Source organism: Rhododendron vialii, chromosome 5a (genome assembly GCF_030253575.1).
Source record: "Rhododendron vialii isolate Sample 1 chromosome 5a, ASM3025357v1".
NCBI classification, from domain to species: Eukaryota; Viridiplantae; Streptophyta; class Magnoliopsida; order Ericales; family Ericaceae; genus Rhododendron; species Rhododendron vialii.
In genome coordinates this window covers 11959347-11981491 of record NC_080561.1, presented here as the reverse complement: position 1 = coordinate 11981491, position 22145 = coordinate 11959347, and the positions used below count along the sequence as shown (strand labels likewise).

Here is a 22145-nt window from a genome sequence, read left to right as displayed (position 1 = left end):
AGGAGGGCACACTACAACAAAAAACACATTCGGTGACATGTAAAAATGTCACTAAAAGTCCAAATTTTGTCACCTATTATCTTTGGTGACACAAGAAGAGGTGTCATTGTATCCATGACACTGAAAGTCAAAGGTGACAAAATTGTGTAGTTGTCACGGAATGTTGTCAACAGTGACAAAAATTTGGTGTCACCGAAGACAGATTTTCCGTGACACAATTGTCACCAAAAGTATCAGTGACAACAATATGGTGTCACGAAAGAGAGATTTTCTGCGACAAAGGTGATTATGTCACAGAAAGTAACGATGACAATACCAAATTGTCACAAAAGAAAGATTTTTCTGTGACAAAAGTTGTCACTAAAAGTACCTACCATGACATCCAATTGTGTGTCACCAATAACCTATCATAGTAGTAGACACACATCAGTGACAATCTCTTTTGTCACCAAAAATAAGACTTTAGCAACAATACACATTTCATTCCATATATTGTTTTCACCTACTTACAAAGTTTCAGAATTTTTTGTATCTTATGATTCAACTTAGCAAAACTTATATTGCAAAGAAGCAAAATATCATTCAAATTAAATATCCAATAAGTTAACATTCATCATCCAACTTCAAAACATTCATCGCAACAATAACCACTTCAAACTTAACAACATTACCAAAACTACAAAACAGCCATATCCTTAGTATGTCCAATGACAAAAAGAACTCAAAACAAGTGTTCCATTTAACAACCAAAAAGTCTTCAACTCCATCTTGGTTAACTGCCAAAAAGCAACTCCATCTCCTTTTAGTCACCATTGAGTATATTTCGTGTCAACGCCAATTTTTTGTCACCAAAGGGTGTCACCAGGTGTCACCAAAGATGTTTTTTCTTGTAGTGGCAAAATCAGAACGCTAATGACCCTCACCACTGCGAGGGCTCGAAACCAGCAAACACCACTGTGGCTCTGCGAACAAGCAGTTCCCAAAAATGATCGGAGTGAGCAGAGAGGTTGACAAAGGTCACCAAAAACCACCACCCCCGCCAAGGATTTCTCACTTGTAAAAGAAGAAAAAAAATCATAAAAAAGAAACGAAGGTGGGAGAGGAGAGAGAAATGAGGGGGAAAGAAAAGAGATGAGAGGAAGGGGAAGGAGGATGCCCGGGGGAGGAGGGAGAGAGGCGGCGCCTCCCCCCAGGCTGTGACTGAAATTTGAATCTAGAGAGAGAAAGAAGAGAAAGGCGAAAGAGAAAGAAGAGAGAGAATCCGACCTAAAGTTTGTTGCCCTAACCCAATATTCTTGTTCGTGCTAATACACTTTGCGTATTGTAACATCCTATAAATTTGAGGTGCTTTTATTATTACTTTAGTAACTTAAAGAGCTGGAGTGCAATTTTTTTTTTTGGAATTATGCATGTGTGCCGTGTGTTGTTGGTGAGGTGTTGTGTGTGTGTGAGTTTCTTTTAAAACAAAAGAAAAAAAAAGGAAACCCATCAGGGGAGTTGTTTCAACGTTAAGAGAGAGAGAGAGAGAGAGAGAGAGAGAGAGAAACGGTGGAAAGAAGAAGATGAAGAGCAACGGGGGAAGATAGGAACCTCAATTTCAATAGGTAATTTTTAGTCTCTTTACTTATGTTTGTGTTTGCACAACAGATTTTGGGACAGATTGCAAGGGGTCTGTTCTGGGTTGATTTTTTTGTTCTTAGATTGTGAATTGGATTTTGATTCCTTCTTGATATTTAAAGAACACTCTCATCTCGTTCTATAGCTGCTGGAATCGTTGAAAACCGTCAAGAACTCGACTTGTTATGGAATTTTGAAATCTGTTATGTATAATGATAATCTGTCTTGTTTTGACGAATTTATTCAAGGTACCTAGAAATCTTCTAAATTCTTGAAAAAAAAATCTTGAAGGTTCATCTATAAGTCTATTGCATCGTGTTAAATTTTCAGAAAATAACTCGGAAGTATTTTGGCCTACAAAATTCGTGGACTGAACTGGTGTCTGATTCGCGTCTGTGCAGACAGCACAGACACGTGTTCGAAAAATGGGCATAACTTCTTGCTCGGGTATCGGTTTTACACACTGTTTCTTGATTCCGAAACTAGACTCGTTTATCTTTCTGAATATGTATGGGTTGTGCCGTGACTCTTTCTAGATTATAGCAGTTTTTTAGTTCAAGTTCAAGTTTTGGGAAGTTCTGAAATTCTGGACAGCTTTTGGCTTGTGTTCTTCATGAAATTCCTCAAGTTTAAGCATGCTGGGTGGATATGGGTTCTCATGAGTCTTAAACATTGATCAATTGGTGATGTTTTGGTGTTAGAATTATTGAAAAAGATAGAGTATGTGATTTTTAATGAGCATTCGATCGCAGATTGTTCTGCTGGAACTGTGATTTCTGTTTTGGATTTGTAATTTCAATTGAGCATATCTTAGTCATTCGGAATCCAATTTGGGCAAATTTTATATCTAGATTGATGTACTAGAAGTCTTCTTGCTAGTGGTGGTGGTTTTGCAGTATTCTTTGAAACCTATAGAATTCTATAGTCAGAATTTAGTCGGTGGTTCAGCTATATAGTGTGTTTGTGAATTCTTGGTTTTGGGTGCTAATTGGTGAATTTACTTTTGTTCGGCATCCATTATGTAGTTGAATTGATGCAGGACATTATTAATGCATCTATTAAAGCCTTCCAAGTAGTTCTATACTAAAATGTTTGGCTTGTGGATAGGTGACAAGTCGGTGAATCAAGGAGCACCGAAATCATAATTGTACTTTCTTTTGGAGTACAAGGTGAGTGTTTGATTCATAGATGTTATTCTATATTGAATTGAACTTGATTGTTGGCTTAGTGCCCGGTGGTTGGCTTTATGCCAAAAGGCTTTTATGCCTTAAATTATTGGCTGTGTGCCCGGTGATTGGCTTTATGTCATATGACTTTATGCTTTAAACTATTGGCTGTGTGCCCGGTGATTGACTTTATGCCAAAAGGCTTATGCCTTAAATTATTGGCTGCTTGTCTGGTGTTACTTTTTTATTTCTCGATAAACTGTTACAAGTTGAGAATATCTTTTAGCTGTATCTTTGAATATGGAATTGCATCCATGTCTCATAAACACTTTCGGATTTCATTTTGGAATCCAGTTTTGCAGGTGTTGTAGATATCCACTGCTGATCATCTTGTGGTTGTACCCTCGCTTAGGGTAGCGTGTCAAGAAGACTTGGAGAGTTTTGGCAAGACACTGTAGATAGGAATTTAGTTACAGCTCATGTTGATACTAGTTTGTTGTATAGTTTAATATTTTCTTAAGACTTCCGTTGTGTTTGTAAGAACGATATATTTTCCGTTATCAATAAAATGGCTATTGGTTAACTTAATTGCTAGAACTTGAGTTATAGAAATGGGTTGGTGGTTGATGTTGCACCCTCACGTCGGTTTGGACTCATTTGAGTGCTGGCCCGGGGTGGGGTGTGACACGTATATTGAACGAGACCGTTTTTAGGTAATTATTTTTGTACTGATTTTGTAAGACAAATAAAAGCTCATGATTATTACAAATGCTTATGCTCTTAATCCAAAGATAATTAATATATATATATATATATATATAGTTATTTTCAAATGAGGAGGTCCTTATTTTAGTTTAAATAAGGACCTCCCCATTTCTCCTATTTTCCGATCAAATTTCGATGATCCGAGCCGCTCAATGTGTTCAGAACAAGATCTTAAGGGTACCCGCAAGAAATCGGCAAAAAAAATGACCGAGAAGGACTTGATTTGAGCAGTTTTTATTTGAACCGTCTGATAAAAACATAACAAAAATTGCTCGGATGAAGCCCTTCCCGGTTTTTTTTTTTTTGCTGATTTCTCGCAAGTACCCTTAAAATTTCGTCCTGAACACATTGAGCGGCTCGGATCATCAAAATTTGATCAGAAAAGGGAGGTCCTTATTTTATTAAAATGAGGTGATCCTTAGGAGAAGATGACTCTCTCTCTCTCTCTCTCTCTCTCTCTCTCTCTCTATATATATATATATATATCTAATGTTGTTGACTTCAATTTATTAGAGAGTGAGATCCTCTTTGGGGTCTGTTGAAAAATGTATGCATTATAATTTGTGAAAATTTATATGCATCTCTATTAATTATTTTGATGATTAATTCAATGATATTTTTATTCGGCAAATACAAAATTATCGAAAAGTCGATTCCCGAATTAAATATTTTCGTGACCTTGAAATATAGCATAAAGTCTCTTGGATTCATGATTTATATTTACAAAGACTTTATTGAGCTCAATACATGCTTTAACGGTTTATTTAGATGAAATTGTGAGCCACAGGTTGACGAACCGGCTGACAAGCCGGCTGTCTGAACAGAAAGCTGTGACAACCGGACGACCACCCGGATGACCACTCTATCAAACGGCTAGTTTCCAACGGCTAGTTCCAACGGCTAGTTTCAAACGGCTAGTTTCCAACGGCTAGTTTCAAACGGCTAGTTTCCAACGGCTAGTTTCCAACGGCTAGTTCCAACGGCTAGTTTCCAACGGCTAGGAAGCATATGGATGGCTATATAAGGCATCAAGAACTCATTAATGAGTACATACACAAGCTACAACATTCCATATTATTGCAAGAGCAAATTCTCAAAAGATCAAAGCCAAAAATTCTCATTGTTCTTCCACTTTCATATTATTCTTGAGAGAAAATTTGTACAAGTCGTGAGCGATAATTTTCATACCTTCTTCACATACTTGTATTTCCTAAGTGAGTGTTTGAGTCAAACACTTGAAAGCTTAGAAGACCAAATTCGGGTTGGAATTTGGGTGTTATTGTTTTTGAGAAGTTTTCGGAGAAAATTCTTGCGGTTGTGCTAGCTCCTCGGGAAAGCTAGAGGCATTCGGTTCTTGTAAGCACCCGCAAGACTTACAAGTTGTAATCTTTTAAAGATTAGTCTAACCTTCAAGTAATTGCTTGAGGAGAAGTGGAGTAGGGCCGGACCGTGGACAAATCCGGACCGAACCACTATAAACGGGTTCTATCTCTCTATCTCTCTATTTTGATTGCATACTTATTGTTTGCATATATTGTTAGAGATAAATTTTTATTGGTAATTATTACTAGCAATCCTATTCACCCCCCCCCCTCTAGGTTGCATAATTTGGGTAACAATTGGTATCAGAGCCTCGGCTCTTGTTTGTAGATTTAACCATCTAAGAGTTAAGATCCATGGCAACCACTAGTAATGTTTCTTGTATCGAAGGTCAATCGTCCAATAGACCTCCCTTGTTCACCGGAGAAAATTACTCTCATTGGAAAAATAGAATGATGATCTTTATTCAATCCACGGATTATGATCTATGGAAAATTATCAAAAATGGTCCCATTATTCCTACTAAGAAAGTTGGAGAAGAGACTATGCCTAAACCAGATTATGAGTGGAGTCATTTGGAAAAGGCTTCAATAGAAAAGAACTATAGAGCTATGAACCTTCTTTTTTGTGCTATTACTCCCAATGAATATGATTGTGTTTCCGCATGTGAATCGGCTAAAGAAATATGGGATAAGTTAGAAATGTCACATGAAGGAGATAGTCAAGTTAAGGAGTCCAAAATTGATATTCTTGTGCATAGCTATGAGCTCTTCAAAATGAAACCGGATGAATCTATATCTCAAATGTTTGCTAGATTTGCTAGTATTACTAACGGTTTAAAAGCTCTTGGAAAGATTTACAGTCAATCCGAAATGACAAGGAAGGTGCTCCGTTCCATGCCAACCAATTGGGACACTACCACCTCCATCATCCTACAATCCAAAGATTTCTCAACATACACGATGGACAAGCTCATGGGATCTCTCATGACGGAGGAAATGCATCACAACCTCAAGGGTGAAAAAGAGAAGAAAGTTAAGGATCTTGCCTTCAAAAGTACAACAAGCAAATCAAAAAGCAAGGAGGATTCAAGCAACGAAAGTGAGGATGATGAAATGGCGCTCATCACAAAAACGTTCAAGAAACTCCTCAAAAATAGAGCATCTCACAAAGGCAGAGGATTTTCAAGAAAAGATGGAGGCAAAGAAGAAAGTAGCAAAAAGGATCCAATCATTTGCTACGAGTGCAAGAAGCCCGGCCACATCAAAAGTGAATGTCCATATGCCAAAAAATATTCAAAGAAGGACAAAAGGAGAGCTATGATGGCCACATGGGACAATAGTGACGATAGTAGCTCCGATGAGGACGATGAGCAACAAGAGGTCGCTAACTTGTGTTTCATGGCCATCGAAGAAAACGAGGTAGATCTCGACTCATCCTATTCCTTTGATGAATTACTTATTGCCTATAAAGAGTTGAAAGTAGAATTTGAAAAGGTTGTTTCTAAAAACAAATTTCTTAAAAAGGTTGCTAAAGATCTTTCACTAGAAATAGATGATTTAATTGAAGAGAAAGATATTTTGGAGGAAGAAAATGAAAGTTTAAGAACCTCTTTGGAAAAAGAAAAAGAGTATTTGAAGGATACTTCCAAAAACGAATCTTTAGAAAAACAAATTGATGATTTAACTAATTCTCTTTCAAAACTCACTAATGGAAAAGAAAGTTTAGACATTCTTCTTGGAAAACAAATGGTTTCTTTTCACAAGGCCGGAATTGGTTATAATCCCACTCAACACAAAAATCTTTTTGAAAAAGATGTTCCTCCTTCTAGCCATTCTAAATTGACATGTCATTATTGTGGTAAAATTGGTCATATTTCTCCTACATGTCCTATGAAAGGATACTCATCTTCTAATGCAAAAAAGGTTTGGGTTCCTAAGAACCGTATCAATGCTAACCTTCAAGGACCCAAGATGATTTGGGTACCAAAAGTCAAGAATTGATGTGCTATTGTAGGTATGCTTCAAAAGTTCTCTCAAGGAAGGAAGTTGGTACCTTGATAGTGGATGTTCAAGACACATGACCGGTGACAAGAGGGCTTTCAATTCTCTTTCGTCTAAAGATGGTGGACATGTCACATTTGGAGACAACAACAAAGGTAAAATCATAGGAATCGGCAATATAGGTAATTCTCCTATTATTGAAGATGTTTTACTTGTTAATGGTTTAAAACACAATCTTCTTAGCATAAGTCAATTATGTGATAGAGGAAATCGTGTTATCTTTGAAAAATCCAAATGTATCATTGAAAATGACAAAAGCAACAAGACACTCTTCGTTGGACAAAGATTTGAAAATGTATATGTTTTTAATCTCAATGATTTAAGTAATTGTGATATAAAATGTTTTTCCGCTTTGAGTGAAAATAGTTGGCTTTGGCATAGGCGCCTAGGACATGCAAGTATGGATGCTATTTCAAAACTCTCTAGAAAAAATTTGGTAAAAGGTCTTCCTAAAATCAAATTTGAAAAAGATAGACTTTGTGGTCCTTGCCAACAAGGAAAACAAACCAAGGTTTCTTTTAAGTCCAAAAATGTTGTTTCAACTACTAGACCTTTGCAATTACTTCATATGGATTTGTTTGGACCAACTCGCTCTCCAAGTCTTTGTGGAAACTATTATTGTCTTGTTGTTGTTGATGATTTCTCTAGATATACATGGGTGATGTTCCTAGCTCATAAGAATGAGGCTTATCCTAATTTCACTAAACTTTGTAGAAAAGTTCAAAATGAAAAAGGCTTTGTTATTTCTAACATTCGTACGGATCATGGAAAAGAACTTGACAATTCTTTATATGAAAAGTTTTGTGATGAACATGGTATTGGTCATAACTTTTCTGTACCTCGTACTCCTCAACAAAATGGAGTAGTTGAGAGAAAGAATCGTACTTTGGAAGAAATGGCCCGCACTATGCTTTGTGAAAACTCTTTGCCAAAATATTTTTGGGCGGAAGCCGTTAATACCTCATGCTATATTTTGAATCGAGTTTTAATTAGGCCTATCCTCAAGAAAACTCCTTATGAGCTTTGGAATGGTAGAATACCCAACATAAATTATTTTCATGCTTTCGGTTGTAAATGTTATGTATTAAACAATGGAAAAGATGACTTGGGTAAATTTGATTCAAAATCGGATGAAGGCATCTTTATTGGTTACTCTCTTACTAGCAAAGCATATAGAATTTATAATAAACGCACTAATCTTGTTGAAGAATCTATTCACGTTTCCTTTGATGAATCTAATCCTTGTGCTACTAAGGATGTTGTTGATAATGATGACTTAGAAATTACACATGAGATTCATGACTTGACAATTCAAGAAAAAGTTGATGGTGATACTCAAGTAGAAAGCTCTCAAATCAAAGAAGATGAAGTTATTAATCAACCTCAAGATGCCATGGGAGACAACCAAGATCTTTCCAAGGATTGGAGATTCGTGCAAAACCATCCAAAGGACTTGATTCTTGGAGAAGTTTCGAAAGGGGTAACCACTCGCTCGTCTCATAGAAATTTTTGTGAAAATCAAGCTTTTGTTTCTCAAATTGAGCCTAAAAACTTTCCGGAAGCTCAAGATGATGAAAATTGGATTTTGGCCATGCAAGATGAGTTAAATCAATTTGAAAGGAATAAAGTTTGGGCATTAGTACCTAAGCCTCTTGATCACACTATTATAGGTACTAAATGGGTTTTTCGTAACAAGCTAGATGAATCCGGAAATATTGTTAGGAATAAAGCTAGACTTGTTGCTCAAGGTTATAATCAAGAAGAAGGTATTGATTTTGAAGAAACTTTTGCACCGGTAGCTAGATTAGAGGCTATTCGCATATTACTTGCCTTTGCATCTTTCAAAAATTTCAAGCTTTATCAAATGGATGTGAAAAGTGCATTTTTGAATGGGTTCATAAATGAAGAAGTTTATGTCAAACAACCTCCCGGCTTTGAAGATCATGTATACCCCGATCATGTTTTTAAACTCTCAAAAGCTTTATATGGTTTGAAGCAAGCACCACGTGCATGGTATGATAGACTTAGTTCATTCTTGCTTGACAATGGCTTTACTCGTGGAAAAATTGATACTACTCTTTTCATTAAAGCCAAAGGTAAAGATATGCTCATTATTCAAATATATGTTGATGATATTGTCTTTGGTGCCACTAATGATAATATGTGCAAAGAGTTTGCTAAGTGTATGCAAGGTGAATTTGAAATGAGTATGATGGGGGAGCTTAACTTCTTCCTCGGACTTCAAATCAAGCAAACTAATGAGGGGATCCTAATCAACCAAGCCAAGTATGCGAAAGAACTTATTAAGAAGTTTGGCATGGAAGGATCAAAGCCAACGAGCACACCAATGAGCACATCAACTAAGCTAGACAAAGATGAGAATGGTAAGGCCGTCAGTGAAAAGATGTATCGAGGTATGATCGGCTCATTACTTTATCTCACTGCAAGTAGACCGGATATAATGTTTAGTGTTTGCATGTGTGCTAGATTTCAATCATGTCCTAAAGAATCGCATTTAAAAGCTATTAAACGTATCTTTAAATATGTTGGCGGTTCTCATGACTTAGGATTGTTTTATCCACGTGGAGTTGCATTTGATTTAATTGGTTATTCGGATGCGGATTTTGGAGGTTTCAAAGTTGATCGTAAAAGTACAAGTGGGACTTGCCAATTTCTAGGGCACTCTCTAGTGTCTTGGCATAGCAAGAAACAAAATTCCGTAGCTCTATCTACCGCCGAGGCGGAATATGTAGCGGCCGGAAGTTGTTGTGCCCAAATATTGTGGATCAAACAACAAATGGAGGATTTCAATTTGCAATATGATCATATTCCTATTAAATGTGATAATACTAGTGCAATTAGCTTAACCAAGAATCCAATTCAACATTCTCGAACAAAACATATTGAGATTAGACATCATTTTATAAGAGATCATGTTCAAAAAGGGGATATTGAACTTAACTTTATTAGTACCGACAAGCAATTGGCGGACATTTTCACAAAACCCCTTGGTGAAGAACAATTTTGTTTCATTCGACGAGAACTCGGCATGTCTAATCATTTATGAAAAAGTTGTGTTCTTGATGTCAAAAGTTTTTTTTTGGATTCAATGTTGAGTTGATTGAATTCGTAAATATCATACTTGATGGAGAGTACAAATGATCTTGATAAAGAAATCACCCTCCAAACATTTTATCATATGTTTCATTTTCCTGTGTTTGGTATGAAGAAAATCAGTTTTATGGTCTTTAATGTTACTCCTCTTAAACGTTTTCTGGACTTAACCTGCATTTGTCAGCCGGATGTCCGAACACAATTTTCTTCCCCTATTCTTGTCCTAATCGGCGCCGCATCCCCTATCCTCAATCTCAAATTTCAAACAATTCGGCCGCATCCCCTATTCTTATCTCTTTCGGCGCCGCATCTCTACCGCCACCCCTATCCTATCTCTATCTCTTCATCTATCTCTCTTTCGGCGCAGCATTTCAAACAATTCGGCAATCTCATACTCTATAAATTCAACAACACAATCTCTATCTCCTCATCTATCTATCTCTCCTTCTCTCTCGGCCTAAATCTCTCCAAATCTCTATCCTTCCAAATCGAGCAATGGCAAACATACCGCAAGGGTTACCGTTTGAGTTTTACGAAAGAGATGCCGAACGAGCAGAGTTCAGGTTGTTTATCCAAACCATTTGGATGCAACTCTTTATCTTCATTCTGCTGTGTGCGTTACTTACCATGAGAATACCACCATGGTTCGGATGGAATGTAAATGTGGATACTCTGTGGTATTGGATTGGCATTATAGCTGCCGTTGTAGCAGCCATTATTCGAGAATACGAAAATCAAGGACGCCAAGCTCTCAATGAACGAAGATAGAGTGCTACAGGGCAAGAGCGGCATGGTGCTGGAACCATGGCCCTATTGTTTTTCTCTTTTTAGTTTTTTTTTTATGATGTCACAGGGGGAGAAAAAGCCAAGTTTTAATTGATCTATCTTGCCATTTTGGGCAAATTTAAAAAAATTGCTTGCTATGATCTGATGATTATTGCTATTACTCGTTGATCATAGATAATTGCTTTGGTGCATGTATTAAGGGGGAGATTGGCATAACTCCTCTTGAATAAAAACTATCATTTTGTGTCATCATCAAAAAGGGGGAGATTGTTGAAAAATGTATGCATTATAATTTGTGAAAATTTATATGCATCTCTATTAATTATTTTGATGATTAATTCAATGATATTTTTATTCGGCAAATACAAAATTATCGAAAAGTCGATTCCCGAATTAAATATTTTCGTGACCTTGAAATATAGCATAAAGTCTCTTGGATTCATGATTTATATTTACAAAGACTTTATTGAGCTCAATACATGCTTTAACGGTTTATTTAGATGAAATTGTGAGCCACAGGTTGACGAACCGGCTGACAAGCCGGCTGTCTGAACAGAAAGCTGTGACAACCGGACGACCACCCGGATGACCACTCTATCAAACGGCTAGTTTCCAACGGCTAGTTCCAACGGCTAGTTTCAAACGGCTAGTTTCCAACGGCTAGTTTCAAACGGCTAGTTTCCAACGGCTAGTTTCCAACGGCTAGTTCCAACGGCTAGTTTCCAACGGCTAGGAAGCATATGGATGGCTATATAAGGCATCAAGAACTCATTAATGAGTACATACACAAGCTACAACATTCCATATTATTGCAAGAGCAAATTCTCAAAAGATCAAAGCCAAAAATTCTCATTGTTCTTCCACTTTCATATTATTCTTGAGAGAAAATTTGTACAAGTCGTGAGCGATAATTTTCATACCTTCTTCACATACTTGTATTTCCTAAGTGAGTGTTTGAGTCAAACACTTGAAAGCTTAGAAGACCAAATTCGGGTTGGAATTTGGGTGTTATTGTTTTTGAGAAGTTTTCGGAGAAAATTCTTGCGGTTGTGCTAGCTCCTCGGGAAAGCTAGAGGCATTCGGTTCTTGTAAGCACCCGCAAGACTTACAAGTTGTAATCTTTTAAAGATTAGTCTAACCTTCAAGTAATTGCTTGAGGAGAAGTGGAGTAGGGCCGGACCGTGGACAAATCCGGACCGAACCACTATAAACGGGTTCTATCTCTCTATCTCTCTATTTTGATTGCATACTTATTGTTTGCATATATTGTTAGAGATAAATTTTTATTGGTAATTATTACTAGCAATCCTATTCACCCCCCCCCTCTAGGTTGCATAATTTGGGTAACAGGGTCAATAGTCTCGATGAGTTGGGTCACAACGTTATATGTATAATAACTATTAATTATTAATGAAATTCACGTTCCGGTAGGGATTGATGATACCCCTTTAAGTAAATTTATAAGTTTCGATTATGTTAAATCCTATAGGTGGATACTTGTATCCGACATATCGAATAAGCTAAGTGGAAAATCTTAAAGGTATTTTATAGATGTTGATTAAATATAATTGTCAGTAATTTGATTTAATCTGACAATTATATGTAATCAACGGGTCTGTAACCTTAATGTTAGGAGAAATTTACGTATGTAATAATATGTAACTCGAAATATTATTTGAGATAGAGACGAGAGTGCAATTATAATTTGGTAGTTGTATGAAGGAGGATTGGGATTTCTTAATTACAAAAGGAGTCTAGTCTGTATTTATCCTTAGGTCTCTATCGTAACCCTAACCCTATATATACAAGCTATTGCTCTCTAGGACAGTCACGTTTTTCTATACTCATGAAATAGAGAGACTGAGAGGGAGCAAAAAGATCACGAAAGAGTCCACCCTCAGTTCGTGTTCTAGGCGTGTGGGGAATAAGATAGAAAGCCGCGAGGTTCTGTAGAGTTGAATTCGTAACACAGCAAGAAATAAGTCAACTAGCGATCATGTCGCAAAGAGTTGAGATAAAACTCTGATTCTACCTTATAGAATTTTCTAATTTTCTTTTGTTATTAAATTAGTACGCCTCATTGCTGGATTCTGGAATTTGATTTCCCAACACTTTACAAGATGATAAGAATATATGTTTGCCAATTTTTTGGTTGGTCCACAAAGATGCTAAGTTATTTTACTTCCATCCCAGCTTAATATGTTAGACTTTCAACTTTCGTAATTCTATTTGATTTAATGCAATTTCAATAAGCACAATATAATTTCCATCTAATGATTAGACAAACCTCAAAAGGTAGGCCCCTGTCAAACAAATAGAACGTCTGTACACACAATTTTTAGTATAAATGTACGGATGAAAATCGTTCGGTTCACATAGACTCTTTTCGGGAATTTGCGTATGCAACATCGTTCCACAATAAATTACTGCATAATGAAAAAGAAATGAAAAAGAAAAATTGAAGGGCAAAAAATAACTTGCCCGTGACGATATCCTCCTCATTTGGTAAAATTTCATTGGATTAAATTAACATTGCCATAAAACATCCAAAAGATACTCAACGGTTATTGGAATATTTCCCCTCCGTTGACCATTTTAAATCTGACCAAAAAAAAGTGTTTAATCCAACGGCTCCATCACTTTCCTCCACCCTCAGCAACGGTAAAAAGCACTTGAGATTTAAATTTCCTTATCCCATTCAATAAATAACTAGCCGTTACTTGACCTGTTCATCAAATCCCTCCACAGTATCTCCAAAACGCACCCATTTTTCCTCTCAAGATTGATTTGCTTACCATTCTTGCTCACACACCAACGACTCTCTCTCTCTCTCTCTCTCTCTATGGCAACATCTGGAAACAGATCCCCCTCCCCAATCTCAACTAGACCAAACCTTAGCGGAACGGGTTCTAATTCAAGAACCCCAGAAGCCAATTCTACCATGAGAAGGAGTTACAGTGGAAACCCATTTGCAAAACCCTCAGTTCTCTCAAACCCTAGAGTCTTTCCTCCTCCTGTTGCCCCCGCCAACAGCCCTGCATCAGGTCCCTTTCCTTTTTCTCATTCTTTATTACTATTATTACATCACATTATTTTTTCAAGATTCACTTTTTTTTTTCCTGATTTTTTCTGATTCTGTTTCTTGTTTGGAAAAATTGCAGATCTTGGGAGAAGAAACTCCATAAGCAAGGAAACTGGGTGTTTTTCTCGGGTTTTCGACGAAAAAGAAAACGACAAAGATCAGAACTTTAAGCCGGCGAAAGTCCGGTCACCGGCAATTGTGAAAGGTACTAAAAACTTCATGACACCCACGATTTCTGCTGCTTCCAAGATCAACGCTTCTCCCAAAAAGAAGGTTTTGGGGGAGAGAAATGAGCCTGTGAGGACTTCCATCTCATTCTCTGATGGTAATTCCCTGTTTGGTTCCTTGAATAACTCTGATCTTAAAGAAGATGTTGATTCAAAAGAAGATTCAAAAGACTCAACAATCACAAAGGTTGAGTCTTTTGAATCCCAGAATATGTCAGAGTCGTATTCCAGTGTGAAACCTGTGGAATCAGATATGGGTCTTAATCAGAATAATAACAAGGCTGAAGATTCAAACAGTTCAGCTGTTAGAAAGTCCAAAAAGGTTTCATTCCTTGATTCTCCATTACCTCTAACTTCGCAGAGTTTTTCGGAGTCGTTCTTTGATATGAACCCATTAGAGTCTGATTTAACTAACTCTGGGAATGGGGGAAAGATCAAACCTTTGGGTTCGGCAATTTCCCCTATCATTGCGCCACTTGACGCGGACCCATCTCGGCCTTATGATCCCAAAACCAATTATCTTTCCCCTAGGCCTCAGTTCCTTCACTACAAACCGAACCCGCGAATCGAAGTTTACCTTCAGAAGGAGAAAGGGATTGGAGGTGGTAGTAGGGAGCAAGGTAAAAGGCTAGAGGAGAGCTTCGTTTCTGAGAGCTTTTCAGACATTGAAGTGACTTCAGAAGAAATTGAGTCTGAGAGTTCAAATAAAGAATCTGAGGATGATTCTTCTACTGAGGCTGTGAATGAAGTGGAGCCCCTTGTTTCTGAACCAAAGCCAAATAGTCTCCCATTTACTACCGACGTTGATAAAGAGACTGTTGAAGAGAAGAGAGTGCTCAAACCAAGGTTTTTTACGAGATCTAGGTCTGCTGCTTTGATTTTGATTCTCTTGATTGGTTGTTTGTCGGTGTCCGTTAATGAGTCCCCCCCAGTCCTTGATTTTTCTGTTTATAAAGACTTGAGCATTTCCAAATTCTATGACCTGTCTGAAATTGTCGAACTTTCGAAAGCAAGTTATGATGGTTTTGCAAGAAACTTGAAGCAGTGGTCAGCCAATTCTGTGGTTTACCTCATTAAGCTAATTGGCAGTTTAGATGAGGTGGAAAAATTAGGCCCCGTGCAATTTAGTAATCTGACTTCTTTGCTAGAGGATCCCTTCATTGATGGGTACCTAAAACTAGATCACATAAAGGAAGAGATACATGAGCAAGGAGGAGAGGTTGAGGAAGAACTATTAGAAGAGGACTTCGAAAATGGGGCTGCTGACGAAGAAGCTGATGATAGTGAGGAAGCATTAGGAGTGGATATTGAAGAAGAAGATCTGGCTCTAGTAACTGAAGTAGTTGAATCTGACTCTTCAGAATTAGTTCTGGATCAAGAACCAAGTGATATTCCTTCTTTGCCCTCACATGATCCTGAATTTAGGCCTGATGTTGGGGAAATTCTTGAAATCAAACCTGAAATTGCTAATGCTGGGGAAGTCCAAGGTGCCATAATCGAGTCAGCCACAGCAGAGGCAAATCCTAAAAGCCACTTGGAAATGAGTACTCCATTAGGGGATGTTTCCACATCAGTTTCTGTCAATGGGTCTGAAAACACGTTCTCAGTGCATTATATGCAGACAGTTTCTCTACTTGCTTCAGCTCTTGTGGCAGCTACAGCTATAGCAGTGGTCTATTTGAAGCACCGGAGGATCACTGCTACCCCTAGTGATGCAGTTGATCAATGCCTGACACAGAAGTTGAGGACTTCCACCCCACAATCGCACATTTGGACAGCAGATGTTGATATAGTTGGAGAATCGTGTCCATCGGAAATGAGCAGCTTTCAAAATAGCATGTCTTATAGCAAGAAAGGAGCACTGAGGGGAGAAAATGAAATTCAAAGCCAGGAGACGAAACAACGGAAGGTACCTAAAAGGAGGGAGTCCTTGGCTTCATCATCCGATTACTCGATGGGTTCACCATCTTATGGAAGTTTCACCACATACGAGAAAATTCCCATCAAGCATGTAAGTATAATTTTTTCCCAACTTTCCTGTTACAAATTGATTGTAGTCTAAATGTGCTTCTTATGCTTCATCGTTTATTTGTTGGTTTTGTAGAGATCTGGAGAAGAAGAAATAGTGACACCAGTTAGGCGCTCAAGCAGGTTTAAGAATCAAGTCACGTCTCCATAATGACTGCACGGAAACCATCCTCTTCTGCTGTTCGTTCTGCAACATCCGAATTTTTCTAATTTGACAAACGCTAATATTTAGGTTTCTGACTTTGTATGGATTGATTGACTGTTGTTTGAGTACCTAGTTCTTAAGGTACCGCTCTGCTAATGACTAGCTTTCTGTTATTTGTTTCCCCATTTCTCACATAGTGCCACTTTTCTTTGGTTAATTGCATAACCATTCCTTGGTACGTTTCTTGATGAATGATGATGCACTTCCATATCTCTTTTTCATTTTTCATATCAGCAAAAGCTAAGAGTTCTAGACGGAAATTGCCCTCAATTGTTTACACGAATAATCATGGACCCAAACGTGCAGATGCCCATATCACCGGCAGAAAAACATGCTATGGCACAAAACTAATTCTGTATGCAGCAAAACTGGTTGTTGTTCCATTCAGTTGTTTTAACAGAAAAATCAGTCAAGTACATTGAATTAGCTGATTTTCTTTCTTTTGAGATCATTGAATGGAGTCCATTGAGTTAAAATCCTTGTGCATTAGTGGCTATTGGATGATGCTCAAACTTTGGTGCTGGTTCCACAAAACCTTGTGAACATACCACAGCTCTTTTCAAGTGACAGCACAAATTCAAGCAGCTTGCTACCTATCTCTTCATATATATACACACTCCAAGTCACTGTAATGGTGAGCTTGTAGGCCAGATTTTGGTACTCTTATGTTCACAAGTAGAGTTGAAAAGAGCTGTGGTATGTGGGCATGCGCTGAAACATGTACCATTGTTGTTTTACATCATGGTATCAACTATCAAGGCGTATTGCATTAGTTGTTGTTGCGGTGTGACAAGTAACGACGACATCGAGAGTATTGAGAGAGACGTTGGAAATTCATTGTTGTGATCGTTAAACGAACTAATCTGATTTAAAACCGGGAGCTCATGGCATGTTTGGTTGTCACTCCTCATTTGTGTACAATCCATTTTTTTTTGTTTGTGCTTGTGTCTGGATTTAGGTAAAATGTAAATAATAGGTCTACATCAAGATTCAAACACAAAATAAGCAAATAATTAAGGTACCAAGGAAATAAGCAAATAAACCGTTATAGGAACTTGTTTAGAATCCAGGTGCAGATCTCGTGTGTGGATATGTTATTGTGAAGAGGGTCGGAACACTCAATAATTTTTTCTCCGCTACAAATGTACTCCTGGTTTTTTGTTTTTTTTTTGTTTTTTTTTGTAAGTTTGGTGCCTCACTTGAGGCTTAATTGCAAGAACACCTCCTAAACTATCGCATTTTGGCAAGTTCACCCCTTTAAGTTTAAATTCGAGCAACTTCACCCCCCCAACTACCAAATTCGAGCAACTTCACCCCCTCCCCCATTTTTTGTTAAAAAAAAGGACGGAGACGAACAAAATTACATTTGTACCCTTTTGAAAAAAAAATACAGTGATATTTCTTCTCTCTCTCTTCCTTCGATATATCTCTTGTCTCTCTCTTCCTTCGATATTTTCATCTTTTCTTCTCTCTTTCTTTCGCCTCTTCCTCCCTCGTCCCTCCTCCCTCTCCACCTTCTAGAAACCCAAAATCCCACCCAACGTAGTTCTCCTCTCCTCCCTCCAGACGTCTCCTCGAGACACGGCCTGCATGGCACCGACGCCAACCTGATTATTCGGCAGAGAACGAAGACGATGGCCTTCTTCTTCCCCATCCGTAAGTTCTCTATTTAGGGCAAAATTATTGGGTGTTTTGATGTTTATTGACATGCATAAGTGCTAAAAAATTGTTTATTGTTGTTTATTGTTGTTCCTTGTTTTCGAATTTAATAACCCCTAAATTTTCGAGATCTCAATAATAAAAATAGATTTCCCCTCAAATCCGTAGGTCTGAGAGATTTTTCTTAAAAGATTAGGGATTACGACTAATATAGTAAATTAGGGCTTACAAAGGTCGTAATCAGTAGAGGGATTTAAAGATTCAGTTGAGGGCTTACAAAGATTCAGTTGAGGGCTTACAAAGATTAGGGATTTAAAAATTCCTGTTGTTTAATAGTAGAATATTGTTGTTAATATAGTTGTTAATAGAGTAAAGTAGGGTTTTAAAAAGTTGCATTCTTGTAGAGTAAAATATTGTTGTTCATGGTTGGGATTAAACAGCTACTGACCATTTTGTGCTTGTGTATTGAGCTTTCTTGTAGGCATTTAGAGTTTCACCTTGTTCTCAGAAAAGGAAAAACAAATCCAATGCCATTATGGGCTATAACAATTCTTGGTTAAGAATTTTAGAAAGGAAAAGAGAAACAGTTACGGAATATTTTTCTTGTCATTCTTATTGAGCTCTCATAAGCATTTTACTGTCTATGATTCCTGGAATAGAGGCAATAGTAGAGGAATGGTTTAAGTAGTCAAGTTCTAGAATGCAGACTAACTTTCATATTAATTGAATTCTATCCCCATGGTCGTGTTTTCTTTCTAATTTACATCCTCCATTTTCTCCATTTTTTGTTTCTGTAATGGGAATTCCGCAACGATAATAATTTTTTGTCTTAGTTTTTTTCACGATCGAAAGGTAAAAAGTCCTTTTCATGGTAAGCCTCACATACAATTATGCCTCTCCTGTTATTAATCAAAGTTATTTGATGCACAGAAGCTATAGTGAAGCTCAGGTGTACATTGTTCATGCGCATCGGTGGTAAACTACTAAGGGGTTCGCAGTCTAAATACTTGAATGGAGTTATTGCAGAACGAAGGTAGATCCAGATTCCTTCAGCTTTTATGAATTGATGGATACAATTAGGCAAATGGGGTATGGACTAACAGATAGTAATGGAGTAACAGAACACGTAACTGTGTTTTATAAACTTCCAATGCATGACATGAATGATGGATTAGTTAACTTGACTTCTCATTATGACATGGTTGAAATGTTTGCAGTGCATTCTTGTGGTAAGAAGTATATGGTTATTGATGTATATGTTGATTGTCCCAATGTGGTAGAGTCTGACGAGGATCGTGAGCCAGAGGTGGAGGTGATAGGTAGAGATAGAAATACTACACCAGACCCTAGCTCCTTAACTGAATTAGGAGGTGACTTACAAATAGGAGAAGGTCATGGAGGTGGTGAATTAGGAGGACTTGAACACGTAAAAGAACCAATTGTTGATGAAAGGGGGGAGAGAGTAGGTAATGAATGTGTGAATGCAGATGAAGACGGAGAATGAGAATAGTGAGTCAGACTGTGAGTGGCAGCCTAATGATGACAGCGAAACTTCTTGTGACACTTTTAGTGGGGTAGAGGAGTCTTCTGATGAAGAGGAAGAGGAGAACATTGCCTTGGTTGGTCTAGGTACCTATAACCTTGAAACAGAATGTGGTGAGGGGGATTCGGATAGTGATGAAAACGACTTGGTTGAGGAAGGTGAAGATGGGAAGGCTACTTTTTGTGAGTTTAAAGACTTTTGCATGAAGAACCCTCAATTAATAGAAGGGATGAAGTTTCCTAATGTGAGGGTGTTTAGAAAATTGTTGAGGGAATATCATATAAAGGATGGCCACCACATGTTTTGTCTTACCCTTTCTTTTGAATCCAAGGTCGTTATTAGCTACCTAAGTGTAAATAATATGGCTTATCTCTCTCATTTTTGTCACACACACGCGCCTAACTTGTTAGATTTGTTTGATATTGCACGGAAGGTTGTGTTTGTGATGTTACAGGCTAATCGTAAGAAATAAGACGTGTTTTGATGCGTGGATGGCTACCAATAGCGTCCCAGGCTCGAGGCCTCGTGGTACCCTGTAGCCGAGTTGAAAAAGTCATGAATCGAAGCTAAGAAGCATGCTCGGGGACCCCAAGAGTTGATGGTCGTAGAAGCAAAGAAGTGGGAAGAGTGCCCAGGTGGTACCAGTACCACTCAAAACTAGGTACTGGTACCAAAACACCAATTCGGCCACCAGAGTAGTTTGGTACCAGTACCACTCAAAACTTGGTACCGGTACCAACCTGGAATTTCTGGCAATTTTGTGCCCGACCAAGAACTGATGTAGGGGTATTTTAGTGTTTTGTATCCCGAATGTTTGGGGCTATTAAATTTGTTCATATTGTTGAGATCTTCATTAATCTTAATTTTATTTTCGCTTTTGTCTATGAATCGCATTTGTCTTTTTTTGGTTATGTCTTGTTTTTCGAATATGAGTGAGTAGTCGAATAGGCTCAGTCATGGGGTGATCTCTACCCCGTGGCTTAGTTGTTTTAATGAGTTCTCTCATTCTAAGGCTATATTTCGGTTTGTGAATGGATAGAAACTCTGAACTCTTATTTTCGATCAAAGCTTGTAGTTAACTACCTTGTTCTAGAGCAGGTTTTTTTCCTTCAAAACTTTTGGGCATTGTGGTTCACAACTACAGTTTTTGGATAGTTTTTGAAAAAAGCTTCAAAGGCTATACTTAAAGAACATACTACACTACATTTATGGACTCTCTATTACAATGGCTATAATGCTAGTACTCTCATACATTTCATAACATAGCTTCAGGGCAAATACAAAGTTTTTTTACCATGGGTGTGCTTTACACTTGACAGTAGCACACAAACCACAAACAGAATAACTACTAGTAGTACTACAAGTGTTGTCATTTTTGTTGTCTTCCTTGGCCCAGTTTGTGCTGCTAACTTCACATTAATCTCAGTCAACTCTGTTATCTTCACGAACAACGCATCATTTTCTTCTTCCAATTTTTGTTTTCCTCTTTCCAACTCTTTATTCATCATCTTCAATTTGTCTCTCGAGTTCTTCCTTCTTCGCTTGCATGATCTTAGCATATTCCAACCCTCTTTCGCATGTTGGTGGATCTACCCATATGAAGAAATTGCAGCCATTCCTTTTCTAAATAATTGGAAGGAACTTATCAGTAAATATATAAAACAATAGCATTTAGCCTTTTTATTAGGAACAATTGCAGACAATATACAAAACGATAACATTTACAATCGAGCTAGATGATATGGAGGATATCTTTGTTTGACTTTGTCATTTGTCTTGCATGTTTTGCATTGTAATCTGTTTTCATAATACCAGTAGCTTTGTCACCATCACCCTTAGCCTTAGGCATATCTCATCATCATCGTCATAGTCATTAACTTAACTGTTGATTGATTCATGTACCACATTATGTTGCATAGCACTATATTTACGGCGACTCCCATGGAATTGGTCATTTAGCTATTAAAAGGCCCCAGTATAGCATGCTAATTACTTAAGTATTTTTTTTTTATCAGCTAGTATAGCTTGCCAATGTACAAAGTTTAAGCAATGCTTTTTCCTATGCTACAATGCAAAACAATAGCATTTAGGCCTTTTATTAGAAAAAGCCAAATTATACATACAAGAAAACATTCAACTAATTTACCTTGTAGTTTAAACAACCAAGGAACCTTCTACCTGAATTTTTCACAGTTAATGAGGGTCTCATCACTGCTTTCCGTCCACAATCGCATCTTTCATCTCCATTGTGCTGCAAGTAGTTGTTCGTGTAATTAGAGCTGCTACTCATTTTTTGGGTTGGGGATTTAAAAAGGGATTATCTGTTTTTTACAGGAGATAATCTGTTTTTTTTTTTTGTTGGTAAGTATCTGGCCCTTGAAGAGGAAATGGAGGACGGTGTTGGAGAGGAAATGGAGGAGGAGGAGGAGGAGGAGAAAGGCAAGGACAAATTAATTAGTTCCAATAGGAGGAGAGGAGAGGTAATCGGGTGGTGTACCTGGTGGTGGTCAGAGGAGGAGGGAGGAGGAGGACGAGGTTGTTGAGATCTCCTCCAAGTAGTGACTGGAGGT

General features: G+C 37.7%; 1 protein-coding gene and 1 long non-coding RNA gene across 2 annotated transcripts; both read left to right on the top strand.

The window, feature by feature from the left end:
- The first annotated feature begins 1485 nt into the window (after positions 1 to 1485).
- LOC131328005 (uncharacterized) lies at positions 1486 to 3404 on the top strand. Its single transcript, XR_009200326.1, has 3 exons — positions 1486 to 1604; positions 2725 to 2786; positions 3146 to 3404. It is a non-coding gene; the product is annotated as an uncharacterized LOC131328005 (long non-coding RNA).
- A 10127-nt stretch (positions 3405 to 13531) lies between these two features.
- LOC131327996 (uncharacterized) lies at positions 13532 to 16530 on the top strand. The gene is made up of 3 exons (XM_058361121.1): positions 13532 to 13875; positions 13993 to 16151; positions 16245 to 16530. The coding sequence occupies exons 1-3, from the start codon at positions 13674 to 13676 to the stop codon at positions 16317 to 16319; spliced, it is 2436 nt and encodes an 811-aa protein (XP_058217104.1). The 5' UTR covers positions 13532 to 13673; the 3' UTR covers positions 16320 to 16530.
- Positions 16531 to 22145: the final 5615 nt, after the last annotated feature.